The sequence below is a fragment of the Protopterus annectens genome, chromosome 1.part1, assembly GCF_019279795.1.
Source record: "Protopterus annectens isolate FY-2018-M chromosome 1.part1, PAN1.0, whole genome shotgun sequence".
In the NCBI taxonomy this organism is placed as follows: domain Eukaryota; kingdom Metazoa; phylum Chordata; order Ceratodontiformes; family Protopteridae; genus Protopterus; species Protopterus annectens.
In genome coordinates this window covers 598,675,033-598,701,895 of record NC_056726.1, presented here as the reverse complement: position 1 = coordinate 598,701,895, position 26,863 = coordinate 598,675,033, and the positions used below count along the sequence as shown (strand labels likewise).

At 44.5% G+C, this 26,863-nt stretch overlaps 1 protein-coding gene across 1 annotated transcript in view; it reads right to left on the bottom strand.

Moving 5' to 3' along the window:
• Nucleotides 1–6,101: 6,101 nt before the first annotated feature.
• The window catches only part of SIPA1L2 (signal induced proliferation associated 1 like 2), a 2,064,602-nt gene continuing 2,043,840 nt past the window's right edge, over nucleotides 6,102–26,863 (bottom strand). Inside the window, exon 22 of the mRNA XM_044087172.1 lies at nucleotides 6,102–7,358. Coding sequence (XP_043943107.1) covers nucleotides 7,212–7,358 — 147 coding nt within the window. The 3' untranslated portion in view covers nucleotides 6,102–7,211. The remainder of the gene's footprint in view (nucleotides 7,359–26,863) is intronic.

Here is a 26,863-nt window from a genome sequence, read left to right as displayed (position 1 = left end):
TGCCTTGCCAGAGTGGAGAATGAAAAAAAAAAAAAAAATAGAAAGGAGGATGCAATGTAAAGAAAGTACAGTTGTGTACACTTACCATAAATGTAGATGTTCGAGTGCATTCAATGTTGCAGTCATTACATTTGGGTTACCTGCTAGCAGGTAGCCCTCAGTCGGCCTGATTAACAAAGTCTTGGGTCCTGCGTCGGTTGCTGTTACTTCTTCCATGATGTCAGGTCGTCAGGGGTATAACACATGCAGCCAATGCCATTACATCAGTTTTTCTTGCCCCAGATGTCAGGTGCACCCTAATGGGGAAGCAATTAAATATAAAAGCACAAAGATATACCTCCAACAAAAAAGCAAATACACCAAAAAGGCTTTTAAGGATAGTAAAGGAAAGTAGAGGTATAGCCAAAAGAAGTTAGGGGCCTGGAGGGAAGGTAACCAGGACTGCAACAGTGAACACACTCGAACATCTACATTTATGGTAAGTGTACACAACTGTACTAGGTTCTTCATGTTTCACTGTTGCAGTCATTACATTTGGGTAGATTCCCAAAGCTATGGTTGGGAGGAGGAATTTAGATAGCATTAGGGCCAGCTATAAGGCCTTGCAAGACTGCAGTGGCAAAGCCAGCTCTGGATTTAGAGAAAATTGGCAAGTGATAACGCTTGGTGAAAGTATGTACAGAACTCCAGGTAGCAGCTTCTAGGATGTCCCTGGTAGGGACGCTTCTGAGAAAGGCTGTAGAGGTAGATGCAGCCCTGGTGGAGTGAGGTCTGATCCCCTGGGGGATAGGTTTCCCATGGTGCTTATAGCAGAAATGAATGCAATGGCTTATCCATTTAGAAATGGTTTACTTTGAAATAGCCTTCCCCTCTGCCCCTGCAGCAAATGCCACCAGCAGTTGTTTAGATTTTCTTTGAGGATTAGTCCTGTCCAAGTAAAATCTAAGTTGTCAGTGCACATCTAAAGAATGCAGTATCCGTTCCCCTTTATTCTGTGGATTGGGAAAGAAGGTTGGCTAATGAATGGACAGATTAACAGCCACACTGGATACCACATTTGCATGAAGGATGGATTGGTTCTGAGGGACACCCTGTCCGCATGAAAGATGATGAAAAGCTCCACTGCCATAAGGGCCTGTAATTCAGATACCCTTCTAGCTTTAGTGATTGCTAAAAGGAAAGCTGTTTTCCAAGAAAGAAATTTTAAGTCTGCAGTAGCAGCTGGCTCGAAAGGAGGTACAGTGAGTTTCTCCAAGACAAAGTTAAGGTCACAGGCTGGGGTTGGAGCTCTCCTGGGTGGTCTCCAATTCTTGGCCCCTCTGAGGAACTGCTTGAACAGTGGATGAGAGAAGAGGGGAGGTTCTGTGTTATAATGAGCTGAAATGGTTGAGGCGTGGATTTTAATGGAGGAAAAAGACAGGCCCTTGTGAAGCATCTCAGTTAAGTATTGCAAAATATGTGGTAAATTGGGTGCTGCTGTGCTCATCCCTTGAAATTGGCTCCAGGCACAGAATCTTTTCCATTTTTCAGCATGAGATTTTCTAGTACTAGGCCTCCTTGCCTCTAAAATGATATCCATCACAGGTTTGCTGAGGGATGGTAAAGGAGAGATTAAGTAATTAGCCAGGCTGCAAGTTTCAGTGTTAGAAACTGAGGGTGCAGAATTTGGTTCTCCTATTGAGACAGCAGAGAAGAAGTCTGACGCAGATGCCATGGAGATAACTGTTACACACTGCACAGGAGGGGGGTACCAGTGTTGGCACGGCCGGTCTGGAGCAATCAAAATCATCCTTGGTTTGTCCTGTTTGATTTTTAGTAGCACTTTGAAGAGCAGAGGCAGAGGGGGGAAGGCATAGACTGATAGGTTTTTCCAGCTGAAGGACAGAGTATCCACTTTCTAGACTTGTTTGTGGGGAGTCCTTGTGCAAAATTTGTCCAATTGGTAGTTCTGGGGAGTGGCAAACAGGTCTAAATCTGGGCTCCCCCATTTGCTTGTCAACATGTTGAAAATCCTTGGTTCCAGTTTCCACTTGTGTGGGTCTATGAGGTTTCTGCTTAGTCCATCTACCAGTGTATTTAATTTTCCTGGCAGGCACTGAGCTTGTGGGTGTACTTGGTAGCTCAAGGCTGTGTTCCACAATGCCATGGCTAGTCTGCAGAGAGGTTAAGAATGTGTACCCCCCTGCTTGTTTATGTACCACAAAACAGTGGTGTTGTCAGTCTTTACCATTAGTTGTCCTGGAAGAATGTGGTCCTTAACATTTCTTTTTGATTGATATGCAGGTGCATATGACTTGGGTTCCATTTGCCCTGAATGCACTTCACTGCCAGGTGAGCCCCCCATGCATAGTCTGATGTGTCTGTTGTTAGGGTTTGGGTGGCAGGGGGTGGTGTGAAAGGTAGTCCCTTCTTTTGGTGGCACGCCTCTGCCCACCAAAAGAACTCTAGGTGTAGGCAAAATATGATAGGAATCATTGTTTCCAGTTCTTGAGAATATTGACACCATAGGCTTTTTAGATACCACTGCTTGCATATGAAATTAGAAGAATGCAGGAGGCCATGAACCCCAAGGCTTGCAGTATTTTTCTTGCAGAGAGCAGGGTTTTTGTGGCAACTTGTCTGAAGTAGGTTGTCAAATTAGTTTCTCTGACGTGAGGTAAGCCATCTGGGAAGTTGTATTCAAGCTTGCTCCCAGGAATATAATTTGTTGACAGGGTACCAAGTGTGACTTCTTTTCATTTAAGGTGTACCCCAGACAAGTTAGAACCCCTTGTACAAAGGCCAGATGATTCAAAAGTATGTCCTGGCTTTCTGCCTGAATTAGACAATCATCCAGGTAAGGGTATATTTGAATATTTCTTTGCCTGAAAATGCAATAACTGGAGCTAGGCACTTTGTGAATACCCTGGGTGCAGTAGATAAGCCAAAGGCAGTGCAGAGAACTGATAGTGTGTGTAGCCTGCTTTGAAGCGTAGGTATCTTCTGCAAGATTACCTGATTAGGATGTGCAGGTATGCTTCTTTTAAATCTAGTGTTGCCAATCAGGCATCTTTGCCTAGCATAGGAAGTAATTGGTGAAGAGTCAGCATCTTGAATTTCGGAATCTCCAAAAAGGTGTTTAGAGTAGACAGGTCCAGGATAGGACGCCATGAATTATCTTTTTCTGGGTGCCAGGAAAATTCTCGAGTAGAAACCTTGTCCCTTTTCCTCTTCTGGTACCAGTTGAATAGCCCCCATGCTTAAGAGAGAAAGTACTTGTTTTTGGGCCTTTGCTCACTGATTTGGGGGTAGGTCCAGCCACCCGCTTCGTGTTGGCAATGTGTGGAAGTGAAATCTGTATCCCTGGGACACTATTATTTAAAACCAATTTGTCCTGGGTAATGAGTTCCCAAATTCTTTGCATGAAGAGCAATCTTTACCCCAAAGGAGCAGTCAGTTGATAAGTGCTTGCAAATTTTAAAAGGAAGTTGTAGAGACAGTTTACCATAGGGGGGAGTCTTATTATTCCCTGATTTGGAAGTGGAGGCCCCCTATTGCTTAGTTCTGTGTGTCCCCTGGGACTGAAACCTGGGATTTTTGCTGGGTCTGGGTTTGGCTTGAGAAGACATGGAAGGGGCTGGAAAGGATCAGTTCTTACAGGGCCAGTGCCTACTAAATCTAGGAGGCTGAACTTGTAAAAAATCTTTAACAGTTTGCATAGAATTAGCTTTATATTCCATCTTTTTAAGAACTTCCTCAGCCTTGTTGCCAAACAGGCGGTCCTGATTTAAAGGAGCATCCAACAATTTAGCTTTAACATGATCAGGCAAAGATTGCTCCTTAAGCCAAGCATGCCTTTTGAGCACAGACTCATTAACAGCAGCCCTGCAAGAGGCCTCTAATGAATCAAAACCACATTGCAAAGTATGTTTTCCAACTTGTTCAGCAGAATGCATTAAATCCTATAATTCTTTATTTTTCACACAGTCAGGAATCAACATCATTTTCTGTTTAAGCAGTCCAATAACATGTTGTTGATACTTTAGCATATGAAACTGACAGTTTAAAGCCATAATGGCCAAGGTTGCAGAAGTGTAAACCTTCTTACCCAATCTATCCAGCACCCTAGAGTCTCTATCAGAAGGAGTAGGATTTTAGCAGTAGAAGCCTTAATGTCCTTGGGCCCCTGTGAAACAGCCCCTAGATCTGCAATAGGATTTTTAAAAAGGAACTTGTGGGACTCAGGGATGCTGTAGTATCTGTCAGGTTTTCTGGGAGCAGGAGGCAGGGAATCAGGGGCCAACTAGATTCCGAAAAAGCATCAACAATGTCTAGTACAGGAGGAACAGCTAAAGGCCTATGCTGAGGTAGGAGAAGGAAATCCCTAAGCTTCTTTTTTGAATCAGAAACATCCTGGCTTTCCCAGTGGAAATGCTCCCTTAGAGTATGCAAGGTTTCCCCAAAAGAAAAATCCTCAGGAGGGGAAGCAGAGAGAATGGAGTCCTCTGCATCAGAATCTTCATAAGTAGATAAGGGCAAATCCAGATCATCAGAAAAAAACAGAATCCTGATCAGAAGATTCATAATCAACTTCAGTCCTAGGCCTCTTAGAAGAGGGGGTTGGCTACCTCTGATTAGAGTTATTAGATCTTCAGCCATTCTTATAATTTGTTTTTTAGGCATAGAGGCCTGAGCATGTGGCCTGGGCATCATTTTTAGGCATGGATCGAGATTTAGGCCTACGTAAAGAAGGAGGCTTTGGTTTAATATGCAAGTCCGTAGGCCTGAATACACCCTCAAAAGCCAGTGCCTGCACAGCGGCTCCGGACCCATCCAAGGTAGACACATCCGCGGGTTACATAGTTGAAGCATCTCGCGGTATACCGGACTCCAAATAGGTCTCAGTAGAGGTCTGTGAATCAGAAGTAGCAGGTATCAGGGGCTGCGAAAGCACCTCACTGAGTACCGGTGAACTGGCAACTGGCATAGGAGAAGCATCGTCGGCAGGTTTGGACCTCGGCGACCTGTCTCTGTCTTTATTTTTGCATTTTTTCGGAATCCCGGTAGTCGGATGGCTAACCGACGACATTTCTGTTACAAGAATGTAAAAGCCAATCAAGGCTCCATAAATATTTCTCTCAAGAACCGAAATATTTAGAGGCAAAAATATACAAACGATGGATAGTGCGCTGATTAAATAAAGCACAAAAACCGACAGTAAGGTACGTCGTGGTTAGGACCTAGGCAAGGAATACAGTACGAATAAAAATCTTTATGAGGTATTCGCTTTCCACAAGTAATGCAATTATTAACTTTTACTGACATCGGTAAGGAGCAAGAAAAAGTTTCCCCAATGGGGTACTTATTTAGTTGAAGACTTCGGTTCTGAAACTCGAAAACGAAAATTTCAGGAGTCGGCCAACCGGCACTTGTGAACTGCTTCTGCTTTGCGCACCGCACGGCAAGAAAGACTGATGTAATGGCACCGGCTGCATGTTTTATACCCCTGACGACCTGACATCATGGAAGAAGGGACAGCAACCAATGCAGGACCCAAGACTTTGTTAATTCAGGCCGACTGAGGGCTACTTGCAAGCAGAGAACCCAAATGTAATGACTGCAACTGTGAAACACGAAGAACATCTGCCTAAAACCTGCTCCAGTCAGAATTTTGTACAAACTCCAGTCAATGAAAAGCTACTTAATTCTTAACCAGAGCTAACAGCAGGTTTGGTTATACAGGAGGTATAACATGTATACGCATGTACAAACCAAATGTAAGCAGTGATCTCACTCGGAAGTTTCTTGCAAAATACAGTACTGTCAGTTGAAAAAGCATGCAGAGATTTTCTTAAATAAGAATACTGTAAACTGTATGGGATGCTAAACTGAAAAAAACAAAATGGGCCCTCATGTCATGCCAACAGACAATGACTTGGTTCCAAAGATACTGTGGGGGGGTGGGGGCAGTGGAAACCTGAGTGCAAGCACAATTTCTGTGATCTAATATGATATGAGAACAAACATGCCTAAAGAAAGACTGAGAATGATGGTGAGATTGGCAGTTGACAAATTATCAGTAAGTGTCCACAAATGGCAATAACTGACAACTGTTGTTTTTTTAATATCTCAGTTTAATGTCTGTACAGGTCATCTAAAACAACAAAACACAATATATTACATGTGACTGTATATTTTTACATTTATTAAAAAAGAAGCAAAAGTATGTCAAATCTCAAAAATGTCTAAAAAAGACATTTGCAAAAGCAAACAAATGAATCGTGTACTAGCAGCATCCAAATGTTAGAATTTCTAAGAAATTATCAGTACAGTTCTGACAAGCTACAAACACAGCTTACAGTCAACTGTCCTCATAGTGCAGATAAACAAAACTCTTATAAAATTAAAAATTTAAGGTTAAATAAAGTTTAAATAAAAAAAGTGTTAAATACAAGACACTTCTTCAAAGCTCTGTACAGAGATAAACAATTTTGGCATTGTACAAGTGATATACGCTGGCTCACACCTGATTAGTTCTAATGAACTGTATGATAACTGCTGGAAATGAACATCAACTATACAAAAGTAAACAAATTAGAATAAGACCAGTGAGCCATTAACAAGGCATGAGCATCTTTTAAAACATTACTTGTATCAGGCACCGTTTAACCCTGCAAATAAATAACTTCTAACTTAACTGTAGTCTAATTAGTATTTAACTCATTAGTGCTATTTAAATACAGTTTTGCGACTATTCACTATACCTCCTTCCTTATTGCTATGTCACTGTTAACTGTGGCAATAAACTACTTACAAAAAATAGAGCACCTTTCACAACAAAGCTTAGGCCCAACTGTTTTATGTTACAAGAATGTAAAAGCCAATCAAGGCTCCATAAATATATTTCATCAATATGCCTAAAAATATAAGAAATTTCTACAGTAACTCATCTTGAGGTGAACCAAATACAACAAACTTGTAAATAACACCTTTAAACTGATAACAGGAGTTACATTCATCTCGGGACAAAACACAGACAACATGGAAAAGTCTGGCTCAGTTTCTCTCATGATGAGTATTATGATATTCTTATTACTTTTCAAAATTCAAGTGAATACTGTGTTGGATGTAGGACACAAGTAAAAACATACCAAGGTAACAATTGTGTATACTGCATGTTTACATTCTAGTACATGTCAAATGTCAATATTCCCTTTCTGGATCCCAAAGACTTAGGGCTTTTTGTCAATAGTGCTAAAGAACCATTCTGTAAATTTCTTCAGTTGAGCAGCTGCTATTAAAGACTCCTCTTGAAGACGCATGTTATCTCGTCTTAGGTGCTGTACCTCAGCCTGCAGTAGTACTTTGTCTTCTTTTTCCTAAATAAAAACAATAAAATGATTATTGGCATATCTAACACAACACTAAGATTAACCCTGCCACAATAAAAGCACCAACAATGATCTGCATATCAGACTTGCATATGTACCACTTCTTAAAGAGGTCAGTAGTAAAGTACAGTTGTGCACACTTACCATAAATGTAGATGTTCGAGTGTATTCACTGTTGCAGTCATCACATTTGGGTTATCTGCTTGCAGTAGCCCTCAGTCGGCCTGATTATCAAAGCCTTGGGTCCTGCGTCGGTTGCCGTTTCATTACGTCAGGTAGTCAGGGGTATAAAGCATGTAGCCGACGCCATTACATCAATTTTTCTTGCCCCAGATGTCAGGTGCCCCCATAATGGGAAGCAATTATATACAAGGTTACACCTCCAACGAAAAATCAAATACACCAAAAAGCTTTAAGCATAGCAAACAAGAACAGAGGTATAGTCAACAGAAGTCAGGGGGTTGGAGGAAGGGTAACCAAGACTGCAACAGTGAATACACTCGAACATCTACATTTATGGTAAGTGTACACAACTGTACTATGTTTTTCATGTCTCACTGCAACAGTCATCACATTTGGATAGATTCCCAAAGCTGAGGATGGGAGGAGGTAATTAGATAACATTAGGACCAGCTATAAGACCCTGCAAGACTGCAGTGGCAAAGCCAGCTCTGGATTTAGAAAAAATAGGCAAGTGGTAATGCTTGGTGAAGGTATGTACAGAACTCCAAGTAGCAGCTTCTAGGATGTCCCTGGTAGGGACACCTCTGAGAAAGACTGTAGAGGTAGATGCAGCCCTGGTTGAATGTGGTCTTATCCCCTGTGGGGTAGGTTTTCCATGGTGCTTACAGCAGAAATGAATGCAATGGTCTATCCACTTAGAAATGGTTTGCTTTGAAATGGCCTTCCTCTCTGACCCTGCAGCAAATGCAACCAGCAGCTGTTCAGATTTCCTGAGAGGCTTAGTCCTGTCCAAGCAAAATCTAAGTTGTCTGTGCACGTCCAAGGAGTGCAGTATTCATTCCCCTTTGTTCTGTGGATTAGAAAAGAAGGTTGGCAAATGAATGGACTGATTAAGGGCCACACTGGATACCACCTTGGGCATAAAGGAGGGATTGGTCCTGAAGGAAACCCTGGCCGCATGAAAGATGATGAAAGGCTCCACTGCCATGAGAGCCTGTAATTCAGACAACCTTCTTGCTGAAGTAATGGCTAGAAGGGAAGGCTGTTTTCCAAGAAAGGAATTTCAGCTCTGCATTTGCGGCTGGCTCAAAGGGAGGTAGAGTGAGCTTTTCCAATACAAAGTTAAGGACCCAGGCTGGTGTAGGGGCTTCTCCTGGGTGGTCTTAAGGTTTTGGCCCCTCTGAGGAATTGCTTCAGCAGTGGATGAGAGAAGAGGGGTGGCTCTGTATTGTAATGAGCAGAAATGGCTGAGGCATGATTTTTGATGGAGGAAAAGGAAAGGCCCTTGTGAAACATCTCAGTTAAGTATTGAAGAATATGAGGTAAATTGGGCGTTGTTGTGCCCATACTCTTAGTATGGCTCCAGGAACAGAAAAACTTTTCTACTTTTCAGCATAGGATTTTCTAGTACTAGGCCTCCTTGCCTCCAGAATGACATCCATCACTTGCTTAGTGAGAGGTGGTAACGGAGAGATCAGGTAATTAGCCAGGCTGCCATGTTCAGGGTTTGAAGCTGTGGGTGCAGAATCTGACCCTCCTGCTGGGACAGCAGGGCAGGGGTCTGAGGCAGGTGCCATGGTGCCAGCAGTGACACACTGTGCTAGAGGGGGTACCAGTGTTGGCGTGGCCAGTCTGGTGCAATCAATATTGTCCTTGGTTTGTCCTGTTTGATCTTCAGTAGTACCCTGGAGAGGACAGGCAGAGGGGGAAAGGCATAAACTGACAGGTTTTTCCAGGTGAAGGACAGGGCAGCCACTTTCCAAGCTTGTTTGTGGGGAATCCTTGTGCAGAATTTGTCCAATTGGTAGTTTTGGGGGGAGGCAAACAGGTCTATCTCTGGGATCCCTCATTTGTTTCTCAACATGTTGAATATCTTTGGTTCCAGTTTCCACTCGTGTGGGTCCATGAGATTTCTGCTTAGGTCATCTGCCAGTGTATTTAGCTTTCCTGGCAGGAACTGAGCCTCTAGGTGCACTTGGTAGCTCAAGGCTCTGTTCCACAGAGCCATGGCTAGTCTGCAGAGAGGGTATGAGTGGGTTCCCCCCTGCTTGTTTATGTACCACATAACAGTGGTGTTGCCCGTCTTTACCAATAATTGTCATGGAAGAATGGGGTCCAGGCTGTCAGAGCATTCTGTACAGCTAACATTTCTTTTTGACTGATATGCAGGTGCATTTGACTTGGGTTCCATTTACCCTGAATGCACTGCCCTGCCAAGTGAGCCCCCCATGCATTGTCTGATGCGTCTATTGTTAGGGTGTGGGCGGCAGGGGGTAGAGTGAATGGCAGTCCCTTGTTTTGGTGGCAGGCCTCTGCCCACCAAAGGAACTCTATCTGTAGACAAGGTATGATAGGAATCATTGATTCTAGATCCTGAGAATGCTGACACCATAGGCTTTTTAGATACCATTGTAGTTTCCTCATATGCAGTCTTGCATATGGAATTAGTAGAATGCAAGAGGCCATGAACCCCAGGGCTTGCAGCATTTTCCTTGCAGATAGCTGGGTGTTTGTGGCCAGTAGCTTGAAGTAAGCTGCCCAATGAACTTGTTTCTCTGGCGTGAGATAGGCCATCTGGGAAGTTGTATTCAAGCTTGCTCCCAGGAATACAATTTGTTGGCAGGGTACAAGATATGATTTATTTTCGTTTATGGTGTACCCCAGAGAAGTAAGCAATTTCTTTACAAATGCCAGATGATTTAATAGTATGTCCTGGCTTTCTGCCTGAATTAGACAATCATCTAGGTATGGGTATATTTGAATATTTCTTTGCCTGCAAAATGCAATGACTGGAGCTAGGCACTTTGTGAATACTCTGGGTGCAGTAGACAAGCCAAAGGGCAGTGCAGAGAACTGATAGTGCCTTTAGCCTGCTCTGAAGCGTTGGTATCTTCTGCAAGATTCTCTTATTGGGATGTGCAGGTAGGCTTCCTTTAAATCCAGCGTTGCCAACCAGGCATCTTTGCCTAGCATGGGAAACAGCTGATGAAGAGTTAGTATCTTGAATTTTGGGATCATCAAAAATGTGTTTAGGATAGACGGGTCCAGGACAGGACACCAGGAATCGTCTTTTCTGGGTATGATGAAAAGTCTTGAGTAGAAACCTTGCCGCCATTCTTCTTCTGGGACAGGTTGAATAGCCACAATGCTTAAAAGAGAGCAAACTTGTTTTTGAGCCTCTGCTCACTGATTTGGGGGTAGGTCTGGCCAACCATTTGGGGTTGGTAAGGAGTGGAAGTGGAATCTGTATCCTTGGGAAGCTATATTTAAAACCCATTTGCCTTGGTTAATGAGTCCCCAATTTTTGCATACAGGGCAATCTTTCCCCCTAAAGGAACAGTCAGTTGAGCAGGGCTTGGAAGGTTTAAAGTTAAGTCACTGAAACAATTTACCACAGAGGGGAGTCTTACTACTCCCTGCTTTGGAAGTGGGAGCCCCCCACTGCTTAGGCCTGTGAGTACCTTGGGACTGAAGCCTGGGTGCCCTGCTGGTTCACGGTTTGGAATGAGAAGGCCTGGAAGAGGCAGGAAAGGACCAATTCTTAGAGGGCCAATGCCTACTAAATCTTGGAGGCTGTACTTGCAGGAAATCTTTAACAGTTTGCATAGATTTAGCTTTTTCCTCCATCTTTTTAAGTACTTCTTCTGCGTTGTTGCCAAACAGGCGGTCTTGGTTTAAGGGAGCATCCAGTAATTTAGCTTTAGCATGATCTGGCAAAGATTGCTCCTTAAGCCAAGCATGCCTTCTAAGTACAGACCCAGTGACAGCAGCCCTGCAAGATGCCTCTAATGAATCAAAACCACATTGAAAAGTATGTTTTCCAACTTGTTCAGCAGAATGCATTAAATCCTGTAATTCTTTATTTTCAGCACAGTCAGGAATCATCATCATTTTCTGTTTAAGCAATCCAGTAATATGCTGCTGATACTTTAACATATGTAACTGGCAGTTTAAGGCCCTAATGACCAAAGTTGCAGAAGTGTATACCTTCTTACCCTATCTATCCAGCACCCTGGAATCTCTATCAGAGGGGGTAGGATTTTTGGCAGTAGTAGCCTTAATGCCCTTGGGTCCCTGTGAAATGGTTTCAGGATCCGCAGTACGATTTTTAAAGATGAACTTGTGAGAGTCAGGTACCCTGTAATACTTATCAGGTTTTCTGGGAGCAGGAGGTAAAGTGTCAGGGGCCAGGCTAGATTTCGAGAAGGCATCATCTACAATGTCCAGTACAGGAGGGATAGCTAAAGGCCTGTGTTGAGGCAGGAGTAAGAATTCCCTAAGCCTCTTTTTGGAGTCAGAGTAATCCTGGTTTTCCCAGCGGAAATGCTCCCTAAGAGTATGCAACATTTCACCAAAAAAGAAATCCTCTGGAGGGAAAGCAGAGGGAATGGAGTCCTCTGCATCAGAATCCTCATAGGTAGATAAGGGCAAATCCTGGTCATCAGAGAAAACAGAAATTTCAGAATCCTGATCAGAAGAATCAGAAGGAAAACCAGTCTCTTAGAGGGGGAAGGGTGGCTTCCCCTGATTAGAGTAATAAGGTCTTCAGCCATTCTTATCATTTGTTTTTAGGCATAGGGGCCTGACCATGCAGTCTGGGCATCAGTTTTCTAGGCATGGATTGAGTTTTAGGCCTTGAAGAAGAAGATGACGTTGGTTTAATATGCAAGTCAGTAGGCCTGAATACACCCTCAGAAGCCGGTGCCTGCACAGAGGCTCTGCACCCATCCAAGGTAGAGATATCTGCAGGTTCCACAGTCGAAGAAGCATCTTGTGGCATACCGGACTCTGAATGGGTCTCAGTAGACACCTGCGAACCTGAAGTAGCAGGTATCAGGGACTGCGAAAGCGCCTCACTGAGTACCGGCGAACTGGCGACTAGCTTAGGAGAAGTGTCGTCGGCAGCTTTGGACCTATGCGGTCTGTCTCTGTCTTTATCTTTGCGTTTTTTCAGAATGTCTGTAGTCAGGTGGCTTACCGAAGCCATTTCTGGATAATTGAATCGAGTACCAAAATATTTAGATGTGTAAATGAACACACAACGAATAGTATGAGGTTTGAATAAGGCACAAAACCGACAGCGAGGTACGTCGTGGTCTGGGCCTAAGCAAGGAATGCAGTACGAATTAAAATCTTTATGAGGTATTTGCTTTCCACAAGAAATACAATTGTTAACTTTTACTGACATCGGTTTAGAGCAAGAAAAAGGATCCCCAATGAGGTAAGTAACTTACTTGAAGACTTCGGATCTGAAACTCGAAAATGAAATTTCAGGAGTCGGCCGACCGGCACTTGCGAACTGTTTCTGCTTCGGGCACCACGGCAAGAAAGACTGATGTAATGGTGTCAGCTGCATGCTTTATACCAGACTACCTGATGTCATGGAAGATTAGACAGCAACGCAGGATCCAAGACTTTGATAATCAAGCCGACTGAGGGCTACTGCAAGCAGATAACCCAAATGTGATGACTGCAACAGTGAAACACAAAGAACATCTATAATTTCTGCCCCAAGGCAGCATGCAACACCAAAATTATTCTTTCTAGCCCACTACTCCCATGTATTGCATTTAATGAATTCTTAAACAAAACTGTAAGAAAACTGGCTTAAACATGTGTACTACTTAACTTTCAGCCTTGTTTACAACGACATAATTCTTTCCACTGTATCATCAAACAGTAAAATAAAGGTCTTGAACTGAGACGTCTAAAGCCTTATTTGAAAGGTAATGCTATCCATATCAAGCTGGACTGCTGAAAGAGAGGCAGAATGTAAACAGACAAGCACTCAAACTGATTAAGCCGGAAAAGAGAATTTCTGCAAAGGGTAGATGTTGGAACTTCCATTTCTTCAGTTACTAGCCTCACTTTTTTTCTTTGTTGCTCATGTGAAATAATGGGTAACAAGGTCACACAGATAAACCATACAGTAAAATCTAAAAGAAAAATCTAGCCAAGATAGACTTTTCACTGTGTGATTCCTTAGAATCTCTTGCATTAGAGGTAAAGTACAGTTTTGTACCTACCATAAATGTAGATGTCCGATAGATATGCAACTGCAGTCATAACATATGGGTTGTCCTGCCTCAGGCAGCCCTCGGTCGGCCGGATTCCAAAGTCTGGGTCCGACGTCGGCTGATGTCGCATTTCTCTCCGACGTCAGAGCGGCTGGAGTATATAAGCATCAGCTGACGCCATCTTCTTCAGTGTTTCTTGCCCCAGATGCCAGGTGCCCTCCAATGAAGGCTGTAATCAAATTGGAAGACAAAAATAGGTTTCCAGACAATAAATAAGCAATAAACAGATACACCATAACAGATATCCCCAGCTAAGGATAATAGGGAGAGGAGTGGACCCAAGGCATAGAGGTGGAGGAGGGAGGGAAAACCCGACTGCAGTTGCATATCTATCGGACATCTACATTTATGGTAGGTACAAAATAGTACTATGTCCTTCAAGAATGCAACTGCAGTCATAACATATGGGTTGAATACCATAGCTTAGCTGGGGGAGGTGGTATGCTCTAGGAAAAGGATGGTGTAGCTATCAATCCCTGCAGGACTGCCGAAGCAAAGCCTGCTCTGGATCTGGAATATAAAGGGAGGTTGTAGTGTTTGGAAAATGTATGCACGGAGCTCCATGTAGCAGCTTCTAGAATGTCTTTTGTAGGCACCCCTCTTAAAAAAGCTGTAGAGGTGGCTGTAGCTCTGGTGGAGTGTGGTCTGACATTGGCTGGCACACTCTTTCCATGGAAGGAATAACAGAATCTGATGCAATGTCCAATCCATTTTGAAATTGTCTGTTTGGAAATTGCTTTTCCTTGTACTCCAGGGGCGTAAGCTACAAAAAGTTGATCAGACTTCCTACTGGTCTTGGTTCTGTCTAGGTAGTAGCGAAGTTGTCTGTGTATGTCCAAGGTATGTAACAGTCTTTCCCCTTTGTTCTCAGGATTGTGAAACAAAGTAGGCAGGTGAATTGCTTGATTTAAAGAAACCCTGGATACCACTTTTGGCAGAAAAGTAGGGTTGGTTCGTAGGCAGACCCTGTCTCTGTGAAAGGTTATGAACGGTGGTATTGCCATTAAGGCCTGTAATTCTGAAACCCTTCTTGCTGAGGTTATGGCCAGCAGGAAAGCTGTCTTCCAGGAAAGAAATTGTAAATCCACAGAAGCTGCTGGCTCGAAGGGAGGTAGAGTCAATTTTTCTAGGACAAAATTGAGGTCCCAAGCTGGTACTGGTGCCTTTCTTGGGGGCTTTATATTCTTGATTCCTCTAAGAAATTGCCTTAGCAAAGGATGTGAAAACACAGGTGGATCAGTGTTGTATCCAGCTGAGATAGCTGAAGCATGTATTTTTATGGAAGAGTATGAGAGTCCGTTATGTAACATATCTGCCAAGTATTCCAGAATGAGTGGAATGCTCAAAAGTGATGCATCATGACCCTTGTTGGTATTCCAAATGCTGAATCTCTTCCATTTGGCTGAGTAAGCCTTTCTGGTGGATGGTCTGCGGGCTTCTGTTAGTATCCGCTGAACTTCCTTGGAGAGAGGTAAATTGAGGTTATTTATGGGATTTCCCAAGCTGTTAGCTGTAGAGTCTGGATGTTGGGATGAACAGTCCTGAAGTTGTGTTGAGTCAAAAGTTGGGGCCATTGTGGAAGGGCCCACGTTTGTTGTGACATATGCTCCGTAGTAGTGGGTACCAGTGTTGTCTTGGCCAGTCTGGAGCTATTAGGATCCCCTTCGGTTGCTCTGCCTTGATCTTTAATAACACTGTGGTCATCAGTGGCAGGGGTGGAAATGCATAAATTATTAGGGAGCTCCAGTTGAATGAGAGGGCATCTACTTTCCATGCTTGTGGATGATATGTCCTTGAGCAGAACTTTTGTAAGTGATGATTGAGGTGGAGGCAAATAGGTCCACGTCTGGCCTGCCCCATGTCGAGGTGAGTCGTATAAAGGTATCTGGATGTAGCCTCCATTCGTGGGGGTCAAGGAAATTCTTGCTTAAACTGTCCGCCAGAACATTGTCTTTGCCTGGAACAAACTGGGATTGTAGCTGTATGTTTAGACCCAGTGATTTTTCCCAAAGATTCATTGTCAGTCTGCAAAGGGGGTAAGAATGAGTGCCCCCCTGCTTGTTTATGTACCACATCACAGTGGTGTTGTCTGTCCGTATTAGTAGGTGGCCTTGTTGAAGTTGTTGTCCAAAGGCCTCGATGGCATGCATTACTGCTAGCATTTCTTTTTGGTTGATATGCAGATGTGTTTCCTTTGGGGACCATTGCCCTTGAATACATCTGCCCTCCATGTGCGCCCCCCCATCCAAGGTCTGAGGCGTCTGTGGTCATTGTCTGTGTTATCTGAGGTTTTCTGAATGACATGCCTGTGTTTAACTGGCTTACTGTGGCCCACCATAGAAATTCCTTTTGAAGACATGGAATGAGTGGAATAGTTGCTTCTAGGTTGTTGCTGTGTTGAGACCATAAGCTTTTTAAGTACCATTGAAGCTTTCTCATGTGTAGTCTTGCTAGTGGGACCAAGAGAATGCAGGATGCCATGTAACCCAGGGCCTGTAGGAAACTCCTTGCAGTCATCTGGGTGAGCTTTGATAAACTTTTGAAGTAATGAGTTAACTTCTTTTGCTTGTCTTCTGTCAGGTAAGCCATTTGAGAGGCTGTATCTAGTTTGGCTCCTAAGAAGGTTATTTGCTGGGATGGCTGAAGTCTTGACTTTTGAAAGTTGACTGTGTATCCCAGAGCCTGTAGCAAGTGTATGACATAATTCAAGTTTTTTTGTCAAGGTTAGTTTGTTGTCTGCTTGTATGAGGCAATCGTCCAGGTATGGGTAGATTTGAATCCCCTGGAGCCTGCAATGAGCAATTACTGATGCCAGGCATTTCGTGAATACTCTGGGCGCAGTAGATAAGCCAAATGGCAATGCTGAGAATTGATAATGCTCTGGCCCTGCAAGAAATCTGAGGTATCTTCTGCAGCTGTGTCTGATAGGGACATGCAGGTATGCCTCCTTGAGGTCCAGAGTAATCAGCCAAGACCCCTTGCCCAGCATGGGAAGGAGTTGCTGTAAAGTCAGCATTTTGAACTTTGGTACTATGAGAAAAGTGTTTAGAGCGGACAAGTCCAGTATTGGTCTCCATTGAGTTTCTTTTCTTGGAACAAGGAACAGTCTTGAATAAAATCCCTGACCTTGTTCTTGTTGTGGAACTTTTTCTATTACTTTGATCTGAGCAAGCAGAAAAATTTGCTTGATAGCCTCTGCCCTCTGATTTTGTGGAAGGTTTGGCATGCCTTGTTTTCTTGGCAAGGTATGAAAGTGGAACCTGTAACCATGGTCTATAATGTACAAAATCCATTTGTCTTTTGTCAGTTTGTGCCAATTTTTTGAAAACAGAGATAACTTTCCGCCCAAAGGAGCTTCAGTTTGCTCCTTGGTCAGCGGAAGTAGAGGAAAGTCATTGAGATTGTCCCTGCGGGGCAGGAGAAACCCCTGTGTCACTTCTTTGGTTTGCTGGTTGCCATTGTCGTCCCCTGTAGGATCCTCTGTATTGCCCTCTTCCTTGGGCACGCCCGTTTTTGCCCCTTTGAAATCTTTCAGGATTAGGAAAGGACCAGTTTTTAGAAGGCCAGTTCCTGCTGAATCTGGGCGGCTGAACCTGGAGGAAATCTTTGACTGTCTGAACTGACTTGGCTTTTTCCTCAATGGACTTTAACACATCTTTAGCATTAGCACCAAAAAGCTTGTTCTTTTCCAAGGGTGCATCAAGAAGTTTTGCCTTAACATGATCTGGTAAAGGTTGTTCTTTTAACCATGCATGTCTACGAATGACCGCCCCTGTCATAGCTGCCCTACATGAAGCCTCCAATGCATCATATCCACACTGTAAAAAATGATTGCTAACCTGCTGAGAGTTATGCACAGCCTCCTGCAAAGACTTCCTATCTAAAGGTTCAGGAGAGGCCAATCTTTTCTGTAAATCATCTAACAGGAAATCCTGATATTGAAACATGTGAAAGAGACAATTGAGAGCTCTCATAGATAAAGTAGTAGAGGTGTAGACCTTCTTCCCCCATCTCTCTAAGGACCTTGCTTCTCTGTCGGAAGGCAAAGGATTTTTGGAGGTGGTAGCTGAAACCCCTTTAGGCCCCTGGGAAATTGTTTCTAAATCAACAGCATGGGCCCTAAATAAATGAGAATGGGTTTCTGGGACCCTATAGTATCTGTCAGGCTTGACAGGAGCAGGAGGAAGAGTATCAGGGGTAACACTGGAGTCAGAGTATAAGTCATCCAAAACATCAAGCACAGGAGGAATAGCTAAGGGTCTGTGTTGAGGCTTTTTGAGGAAGGTTCGAAGGTGCTTTCTGGAATCAGAAAATTCCTGGCCTTGCCACTTAAAATGCTCCCTCATGGAATGCAGAACTTCCCCAAAAGAAATATCCTCAGGAGGAGAGGCCGAGGGAATGGAGTCCTCTGCATCTGAATCCTCATAGGTCTGGAAGGGCTCTTCCTGGCTTTCGGAGTGAACAGAGTCCTCAGAATCTTCATCTGAAGGCAGAGGGTCAGAGGGTTCAACCCTGGGCCTCTTATCAGGAGGAGGCTGGGATCCTCTCTCAGGATGGGCCTGGGAACCTCTGATCAGGGAAATTAAATCTGCGGCCATGGACTAATGATTTGAGTTTCAGGAGTAGGCTGAGGTAAGGTTTTAGCAGTAAGATGCTTGGACTTGCTGGCTGCCTTGGCACGTGTGTAGGCCTTGATAGACATGGACATGGGAGGCCTAGCCGCTCCACGTGCAGGAGTGACCTTATCAACAGCAATGGCCTCGGGCATTTCCTCGGTTTCGGTATCCGGAGGAAAATCAATAACTGGAGTCGGAGTGGCCTCCGGTATCGGAGGTATTGGTAATGCGGTGTCTTCGGTTCGGAGCGGTGGAATAACCGCCTCAGAGGGAACCGGGGCACTCGCGGTTAGTTTGGACGTGGTGTCGGTGGAAGACGCGGGCCGAGGATGTCAGTCCCGGTCTTTTCGTTTCTTAGGAGTCTGCGTTGTCGGTTGTTCCGACGGCATTGTATAATCAAATTGTTCGCCGAAAAAGTCTTCAGCGAACTCCACCCAGCACCTGAGAGTGCGCTTGTTGAAGCGGGCACAGGCGGCACAGGCCGAGACGTCGTGGTCTGGGCCAAGGCAAGGGAGGCAGTAAGAGTGGAAAATCCTTATGAGGTATTTGTTTACCACAAGACAAACAATTATTTACTTTTTCAGTAATTTCTGACATCGGCTGAGGCAAGAAAAGGTCCCCAACGGGGTACTTAGCTTTTTTGATGACTTCAGTTACGAAGAATACAGGAGCTGACCGACCGGCACTTGCGAACTGCTTCTGCTTCGGGCACCACGCGGCAAGAAAGACTGAAGAAGATGGCGTCAGCTGATGCTTATATACTCCAGCCGCTCTGACGTCGGAGAGAAATGCGACATCAGCCGACGTCGGACCCAGACTTTGGAATCCGGCCGACCGAGGGCTGCCTGAGGCAGGACAACCCATATGTTATGACTGCAGTTGCATTCTTGAAGGACATCATGGGATATATGCAAATGACCCCTTAAGGACACCAGGTGCTTCAGCTATATGGCTGTTCTGAATGTCCATGACATTTTTCTTTTTAAGTCTGTTATGGACAAATTCAAGCCAATAAAGCCAAACCCCACTAGTTGTGGACATGCATGTTTCAGCCTTCTTATGGCCTTGTCAGTAGATCATAAGTGTAATGTTTGGCTAACATTTGGAAACACAGGGTTGTTGTACTCAGCTGATGTCCATAACCATTAGGGTGTCTACAAAATATCTCAACTAACAAAGGGGGTCATTTGCATATATCCCATGTTACCTCTAATGCAAGAGGTTTTAAAGAATCATGCAGTGAAAAGTTTAGCTTGGCTAGATTTTTCCTTTATTTTTTACTGATTTGCTGCTCATGTGGGTGGGGTACAATTACCTCCCTATGGCATACCATGGCATCCTCAGTAAGTCCGAAGAGTAAAGAACCCTGGAGTATAGCAAATGTTTTGACGTACCACACCCCTGGGCTTTGTATATGCTCCTTCACATTTGCACACACAGTTTTGCTGTTTTAAGGATCACACATCACACTTATGGTCCTCGGAATTTCAAAAGTCACCCAAATTACCTCTTACTGCAATATCTGAGCTGTCTGTGCCCATCTAGCATATGCAGGAGATCTCTCCCCTCATTTCAGCTCAAAGAAACCTGACATTTACTGTGGTATCTGGAAGGAGTAATTAAGAGACAAATACTGTGGATATGGGCTAACATCCATGAGGTCCCTTTCTTAAATTGAGCACAACTGAACATGTGCCACATGACATGTAACCTCATGAACACGTGCTGAATTTTTAGGTTAGTTCCACACATCTGTTTGTTATTCCCAACACCTGGGATCCAAAGCAGTCATTTTATATTAAGAAAGTCTAAGTCTGCACTGGCAGGAGAGAGCTGATTTTGTTCATCTGAGCTAGGATTACTGCTGCAAATCTCAATTTGTGCTTTTCTAATTGGCCTGTGGGCTTAGATAGTGTATTATTCATTTTTTCTAAGTGTATTTCAGCTTCATGTTTGTGTGAAGCTGCTCTTTGTGCAGCTGTGCCTTGTATATATGCCAATGGCAAAAAAATGAAATTTTCCTATAAAACTATCTCAGAATTTTACCCTAATTCCACAACACTCACCAGGCAACTGGTTTTGCAAAGTGAGCAGCACTCAGTATTAAGCTGGAATTTTTTTTTTAGCTAGCATTGCCTCTTCTTAGCACCCAGCACTAACACTGCAAAGTGAGCAGCTAGTTTGGGTGCTGGGCAGTACTGCAAACTAGGTCAGCTGAACTTACAGCAAGCAGCTACCCCCCCAGCTTGTCTCATTTATAAACACACACACCACTCATATCACTTGTAAGTATATTAAGGCAGCAGGCATGGATGGGCACTTTCCTACCATCACATCCTGCTAGACATAGGCATTTTGAGGCAATGTAGCAATTGCCTCATGTACACTGATAACCACTTAATTCTTTAACAGACAAATACAATATGAGAAAGATTTAACTGCACATTATTACTGGAGGTCAGACTCTCACATACAGACACAAAATGCATCAAATATGTTGTCAGAGAGAGACGCATACCACTGACTGCATCCACTAAAGGGCCACCAACTAAGGCCTAAATATGCAGATGTGCTGACATGTCACCTACCCATGCCTCAAAGACCAGGCCACAAAAACCCTACATTCATACAAACAAGACACATACCAGCACAACATATAAAGCCACATCTCACTGTGTCTCAACCAAACCCATAAGGTGAAACAGTTTATAATCCCAACATTCTGATCATAGGTGACTCCACTGTGTGAGACACTGATGTCTTCCTTAAAAAGATGGATAAAGAGAGGGTTACAGTCAGTTGCCTGTCAGGGGCCAGGATCCGGCAGATCATGCAAGCACTCAGGTCACTCACCCCTAAGTACCAGTATATCTCTGTCATAGTCCACATGGGAGTAAATGACCTGAGATGTACCTCTCCGTGGACTATATGAAGAGTGAAATGACTGAACTCTCAAAATGCGTCTCACAGGCAGGTAAGACCCTAACCTTAAGCAGCATTCTACAGTCTCCAAGGATGATACCACAAAATAGACAGAAAATGACAGGCGTTAACAATTGGCTTAGTTAATGGTGTCACTCTGAAGGGGTCCAAAATTTGTCAGCCTAGAAGGACATGGTCGACAGACCATGCTGCTTTGCCAGGGATCCCAGGCAGATTATATGACCCAGGCAGGTATGTCCCTTAGCCCTAAGCAGCATTCTACCTTCACCTAGGATGATGCCACAATACAGACAAAAAAATGACTGATTTCAATAATTGGCTTTGCTTCTGCTGTCACTCCAGGGGGATCCAGTATCTGTTTGCCTGGAAGACATGTCTGCCATTCTTTTTTAGGCAATGTCCAAACAACAAAACTTCTGATGTGAAGAAATCCACTTAAAACAAACGCGAGGTCAGGCTGCTTAATGCAAGGAGCTTAAACAGCAAACTGCACTCCATGGAAGCACTCCTCACCTTGGAAGATGCTGACATTTGTGCAGTCACTGATACTTGGTTCAAGACCGCTGAGAGGATCCCGGCAGTACAAGGCTACAATACCTTTCACACATTCAGACCCCAAAATGAGACTGAAAGAACCAGAGATGGAGATGTAGCCATCTTCATTAAATCCAAATACGCCACAAGACCGGTGAAACAGTACGACTCTCTTGAGCTACTCCAGGTCGAATTACCTAAAGGTAAAATACCCTTCCACATCACTGCTAGCTACAAGTGCTCTACCATGAACCAAGAGAAGCACACCACCTACCTGGACTTGCTAGAATCATCCAGTATACAGCCAAACACCTTGGTCATAGGAGATTTCAACTATCCTTCTACTGAATGGGAGACTTGCATGAGCAACAACACGATCACCATTAGGTTTACAAACTTTTTTTCAACTCAAATGCCCTGGAACAGTCCATCTGCAACCCCACAAGGGACACAAATGTCCTGGACCTAGTGCTCACCAACAAGGGGGGGGATGGCCCCTGGACTATTCCCTGTGTGTTGCCCTCCCTGGTAAGGTCAGACAACAAATCTATCTTGTTTGAAGTAAAGATGAAACCTGACACCCCCACAGGAATAAAAAGATCTGAAAAATTTCTCCAAAGCAAACCATTGCCTACTAAGCGATGGTATAAAAAGTTTCAAAGCCCCTGCCAACATAGCCAACAATGACTCCTATGCAGAGGAATACACAAATGCCCTATACAGGCACTTAACAAATGCATTGACTCAGCTGTACCCAGCAGGAACAAAACCAGGTCTTCCCGAAAAAATAAACCACCTTGATGGAATGCAAGTATAAATAAGCTATACAACAAATGAAAGAAACTGATCTCTAAGAACAGGAGAGAACTTACTCAGCAGAGGAAGAATACTCTCCATAGCTTGAACAAGCAAATCAGATATCTTGCTAAGTCCACCAAGGCTAGCCATGAGTCTAAATTAGCATCCCTAGCTAAAGACAATCATAAGGCATTCTTTAGCTACGACCAAAACCTAAAAGGGAATGCTCAGCTGTGTACAAAACTTATAGTGGACAGTATCTGTCGCACTAAACCTGAGAAAATTTCTGACCTGCTAGCTGACAGATTTGGCAACAACTTAACCCCCCTGTCCCCACCAGACATACACCAAAGCACTCCTAACACCAGTCCTCTACTGAGTATCTACAATGAACAGGAAATACGAGCATTTTCCAAGGCCAAATATATGGCCTCTGTGGGACGAGATAACATCCCAGGCAGCTTAATAAATCTAAAACAAGACCTAGTGGAACCACTCAGCACTCTCTTTTAATCACAGCTTGAGAACTGGCTTTGTCCAGGCAGAGTTAAGAAAGTACAGTTGTGTACACTTAACATAAATGTAGATGTTCGAGTGTATTCACTGTTGCAGTCAACACATTTGGGTTATCCCTGCAGGGTAGCCCTCGGCTGGCCCGAATACCAGAGACTTAGTATTTCTGCGTCAGTTGCTGTCACTTGAGGACTGACGTCAGGTCGTCAGTAGTATAAAGTAAGGCAGCCGACGCCATTACATCAGTTTTTCTTGCCCTAACCTGTCAGGAGCCCCCATGTAGGAGGCCAGGTTCTTTTGGAAGAACCCCACCAGTGGAAAATAAATACCAATATGTCTCTTGTAAGGAAAGGAGAACAACAAGTTAGAACGGTAATAAAAGGAGAAAGAGAAGAAAGGGGGATGGACTGAGGGAAACCAAGACTGCAACAGTGAATACACCCAAACATCTACATTTATGGTAAGAGTACACAACTGCACTATGTTCTTAGTGTTTCACTGTTGCAGTCATCACATTTGGGTTGATTCCCAAAGATGAGGAAAAGGTTGAGGCAGTCAAGGAAACTAGGGGCTGGCTAGGATGCCCTGCAAGACTGCAGAGGCAAACCCTGCCCTGGATTTGGAGGAGAGAGGCAGATGGTAATGCTTGGTAAAAGTGTGAACAGATGTCCAGGTGGCAGCCTCCAGGATGTCCCTGGTCAGGACTCCTCTAAGGAAGGCTGCAGACGTTGAGGCTGCTCTGGTGGAGTGTGTCCTGACTCCCCTGGGGGGAGGCTTTCCATGCTGTTTGTAGCAGAAATGGATGCAGTGTGCTATATCCATTTGGAAATGGTTTGTTTGGAGATGGTTTTGCCTTCTGCCCCTGTAGCAAAGCTAACCAGCAATTGATCAGACTTTCGTAAGGATTTAGTCCTGTCTAGATAGAATCTGAGCTGTCTGTGCACATCTAGAGAGTGAAGAATCCTTTCCCCCTTGTTCTGGGGATTAGGAAAAAAGGTGGGCAAATGAATGGATTGGTTGAGAGCCATACTAGACACCACCTTGAGCATGAAGGATGGGTTAGTCTGGCTGAAGTGATGGCCAGAAGGAATGCTGTCTTCCAGGAGATAAATTTTAGCTCTGCAGAAGCAGCTGGTTCGAAAGGGGGAAGGGTTAGCTTTTCCAATACAAAGTTAAGGTCCCAAGCTGGTCTTGGTGCCCTTCTGGGTGGCTTCAAGTTGCTAGCCCCTCTTAGGAACTGTTTTATCAGAGGGTGTGAGAAAAAGGGCTGCTCAGTGGGAAAATGAGTAGAAATAGCAGAGGCATGAATTTTTATAGAGGAGAAAGAGAGGCCACTGTGCAGTAGGTCAGCTAAGTAATCCAGGATGAGAGGGAGGGAGGGCTGTGCCGTATTGGCTCCCTTAGCCTGGATCCAGGTGCAGTACCTTTTCCATTTATCAGCATAAGACTTTCTGGTGCTAGGACATCTGGCCTCATGGATAACATCCAGAATCTGTTTACTGAGGTTGGCAGATTGGTTCGGGGTTAGGGAACAAGCCAAGCTGCCAAACTGAGTGTCTGCAAATGGGGATGCATGAATTCCCCTTCCCTCTGGGTCAGCAGGTTTGGGATCTGAGGAAGATGCCATGGAGGTAGCGGGGACAGGCTGCACAGCAAGGGGTACTAGTGCTGCCGGGGCCAGTCTGGAACTATAAGAATGGTCCTTGGTTTTTCCTCCCTTATTTTGAGCAGTACCCTGAGTATGAGAGGTAAAGGAGGAAAAGCATAGACCGATAGATTGACCCAGGGGAAGGACAGGGCATCCACTTTCCAAGCCATGCAGTGATGCTCCCTGGTGCAGAATTTGCTGAGCTGATGGTTAGTGTGGGAGGCAAAGAGGTCAACCTTTGGGGTTCCCCATGTCTGAGTTATTAGTGTGAAAGTAATTCTGTTGAGTTGCCACTTGTGTGGGTCCAGAAGACTTCTGCTTAATTGGTCTGCCAGAGAGTTGACAGAGCCTGGTAGGAATTGTGCTAACAGGTGTAGTTGCATGGCAGAGGCTGTGTGCCAAAGGGTCATGGCCAGCCTGCATAGAGGGTAGCAGTGAGTCCCTCCCTGCTTGTTGATGTACCACATCTCAGTAGTATTTTCTGTTTTGAACAGGAGAGCCCCTGGAGAGAGAAGGGGCTTGAAAGCTATTAAGGTATGCTGCACAGCCACTATCTCTTTTTGACTGATGTGCAGAGGGATTTGCTGTGGGCTCCATTGGCCCTGTATGCACCTGCCGGCCAGGTGTGCACCCCAAGCATAGTCTGATGGGTCTGTGGTGAGGGTCTGGGTGGTGAGGGGGTGGGGAGAAAGGCATTCCCTTGTTGTGGGAGCATGCTGTTGCCCACCAAAGAAAATCTTCTTTGAGGCAAGGAATTATAGGTAGAGTTTCCAGGTCTTGAGAGTGTTGACACCAAAGGCTCTTTAGGTACCACTGAAGTTTCCTCATATGCAATTTGGCATATGTAATGAGTAGTATGTGGGATGACATGAACCCCAGAGCTTGCAGGATCTTCCTTGCAGATAGCTGGGGACTGGTGGCTAGTTGACAGAAGTAGGCTGTCAGGAAAATTTGCTTCTCTGGAGTAAGGTATGTCATCTGGGATGCTGTGTCCAGACTTGTTCCCAGGAAGATTATCCTTTGGTTTGGCACCTGTTTGGATTTCTTTTTGTTGATCGTGTACCCTAGGGAGGTTAGTAGGGTCTTTACAAAGGCCAGGTGCTTGAAAGCTTTTCTTGGCTGTCTGCTTGAATAAGGCAGTTGTCTAGGTATGGGTAAATCTGAATATTTCTTTATATGCAAAAGGCAATGGCCGGAGCCAGACATTTTGTGAAAACTCTGGGAGCAGCAGATAAGCCAAAGGGAAGCGCAGAGAACTGAAAGTGTTGAGGGTCCTGCCCTGAAGCGGAGATACTTTCTGCATGATTCCCTGACAGAAATGTGGTGGTAAGCCTCTTTTAGATCCAAGGTGGCTAGCCAAGCGTCCTTGGAGAGCATGTGTAGCAGCTGTTGGAGGCTGAGCATTTTGAATTTTGGGATCACCAGGAAGGTGTTTAGAAATGGATAAATCGAGGAAGGGGTGCCAGGTGTCCTCTTTTCTGGGCACCAGAAAAAGTCTAGAGTAGAAACCTTGACCTATCTGTCCTGCAGGAACGTGCTCTACTGCCCTCATAGACAGCAGGGAAAGGATTTGCTTTTGAGCCTCTGCCCACTGATTTGGTGTTAGATCTGGGTACCCTTTTGGGGTTGGAAGGAAAATTTGTATCCCTGAGAGACAATGTTCAGAATCCAATGGTCCTTGATAATGGTGCTCCAGGTGCTTGAGTGAAAGGCGAATTTTCTTCCTAGGAGTAAGTGACGGTGGGCAGAGGGAGGAGGTGAGTCATTGTGAGTTCGTACCATAAGGGGGGGGGGCATAGAACTCTCTGGTTTTGAAGTAGAGGTAGTCCACTGCTTAGATCTCTGCATTCCCTGGGGCTGCTGTCTAGGTGGTCTGCTTCCACAGGGCCTAGGCTGGCCCGGTTTACTGGAAGCAGGAAAGGACCAATGTTTGGAGTGACAATGCCTGCTGAACCTAGTTGGCTGGACGTGCAAGAAATCCTCAGCTGTTTGCATAGATTTTGCTTTTTCTTCCATCTTTTTTAAGACCTCTTCTGCCTTAGTGCCAAATAAGTTACCTTTGTGCAAGGGGGCATCCAACAATTTAGATTTGACATGGTCTGGCAGTGGCTGTTCCTTAAGCCATGCAGACCTTCTAATGACAGATCCAGTTACTGCTGCCCTGCAAGAAGTTTCTAGGGT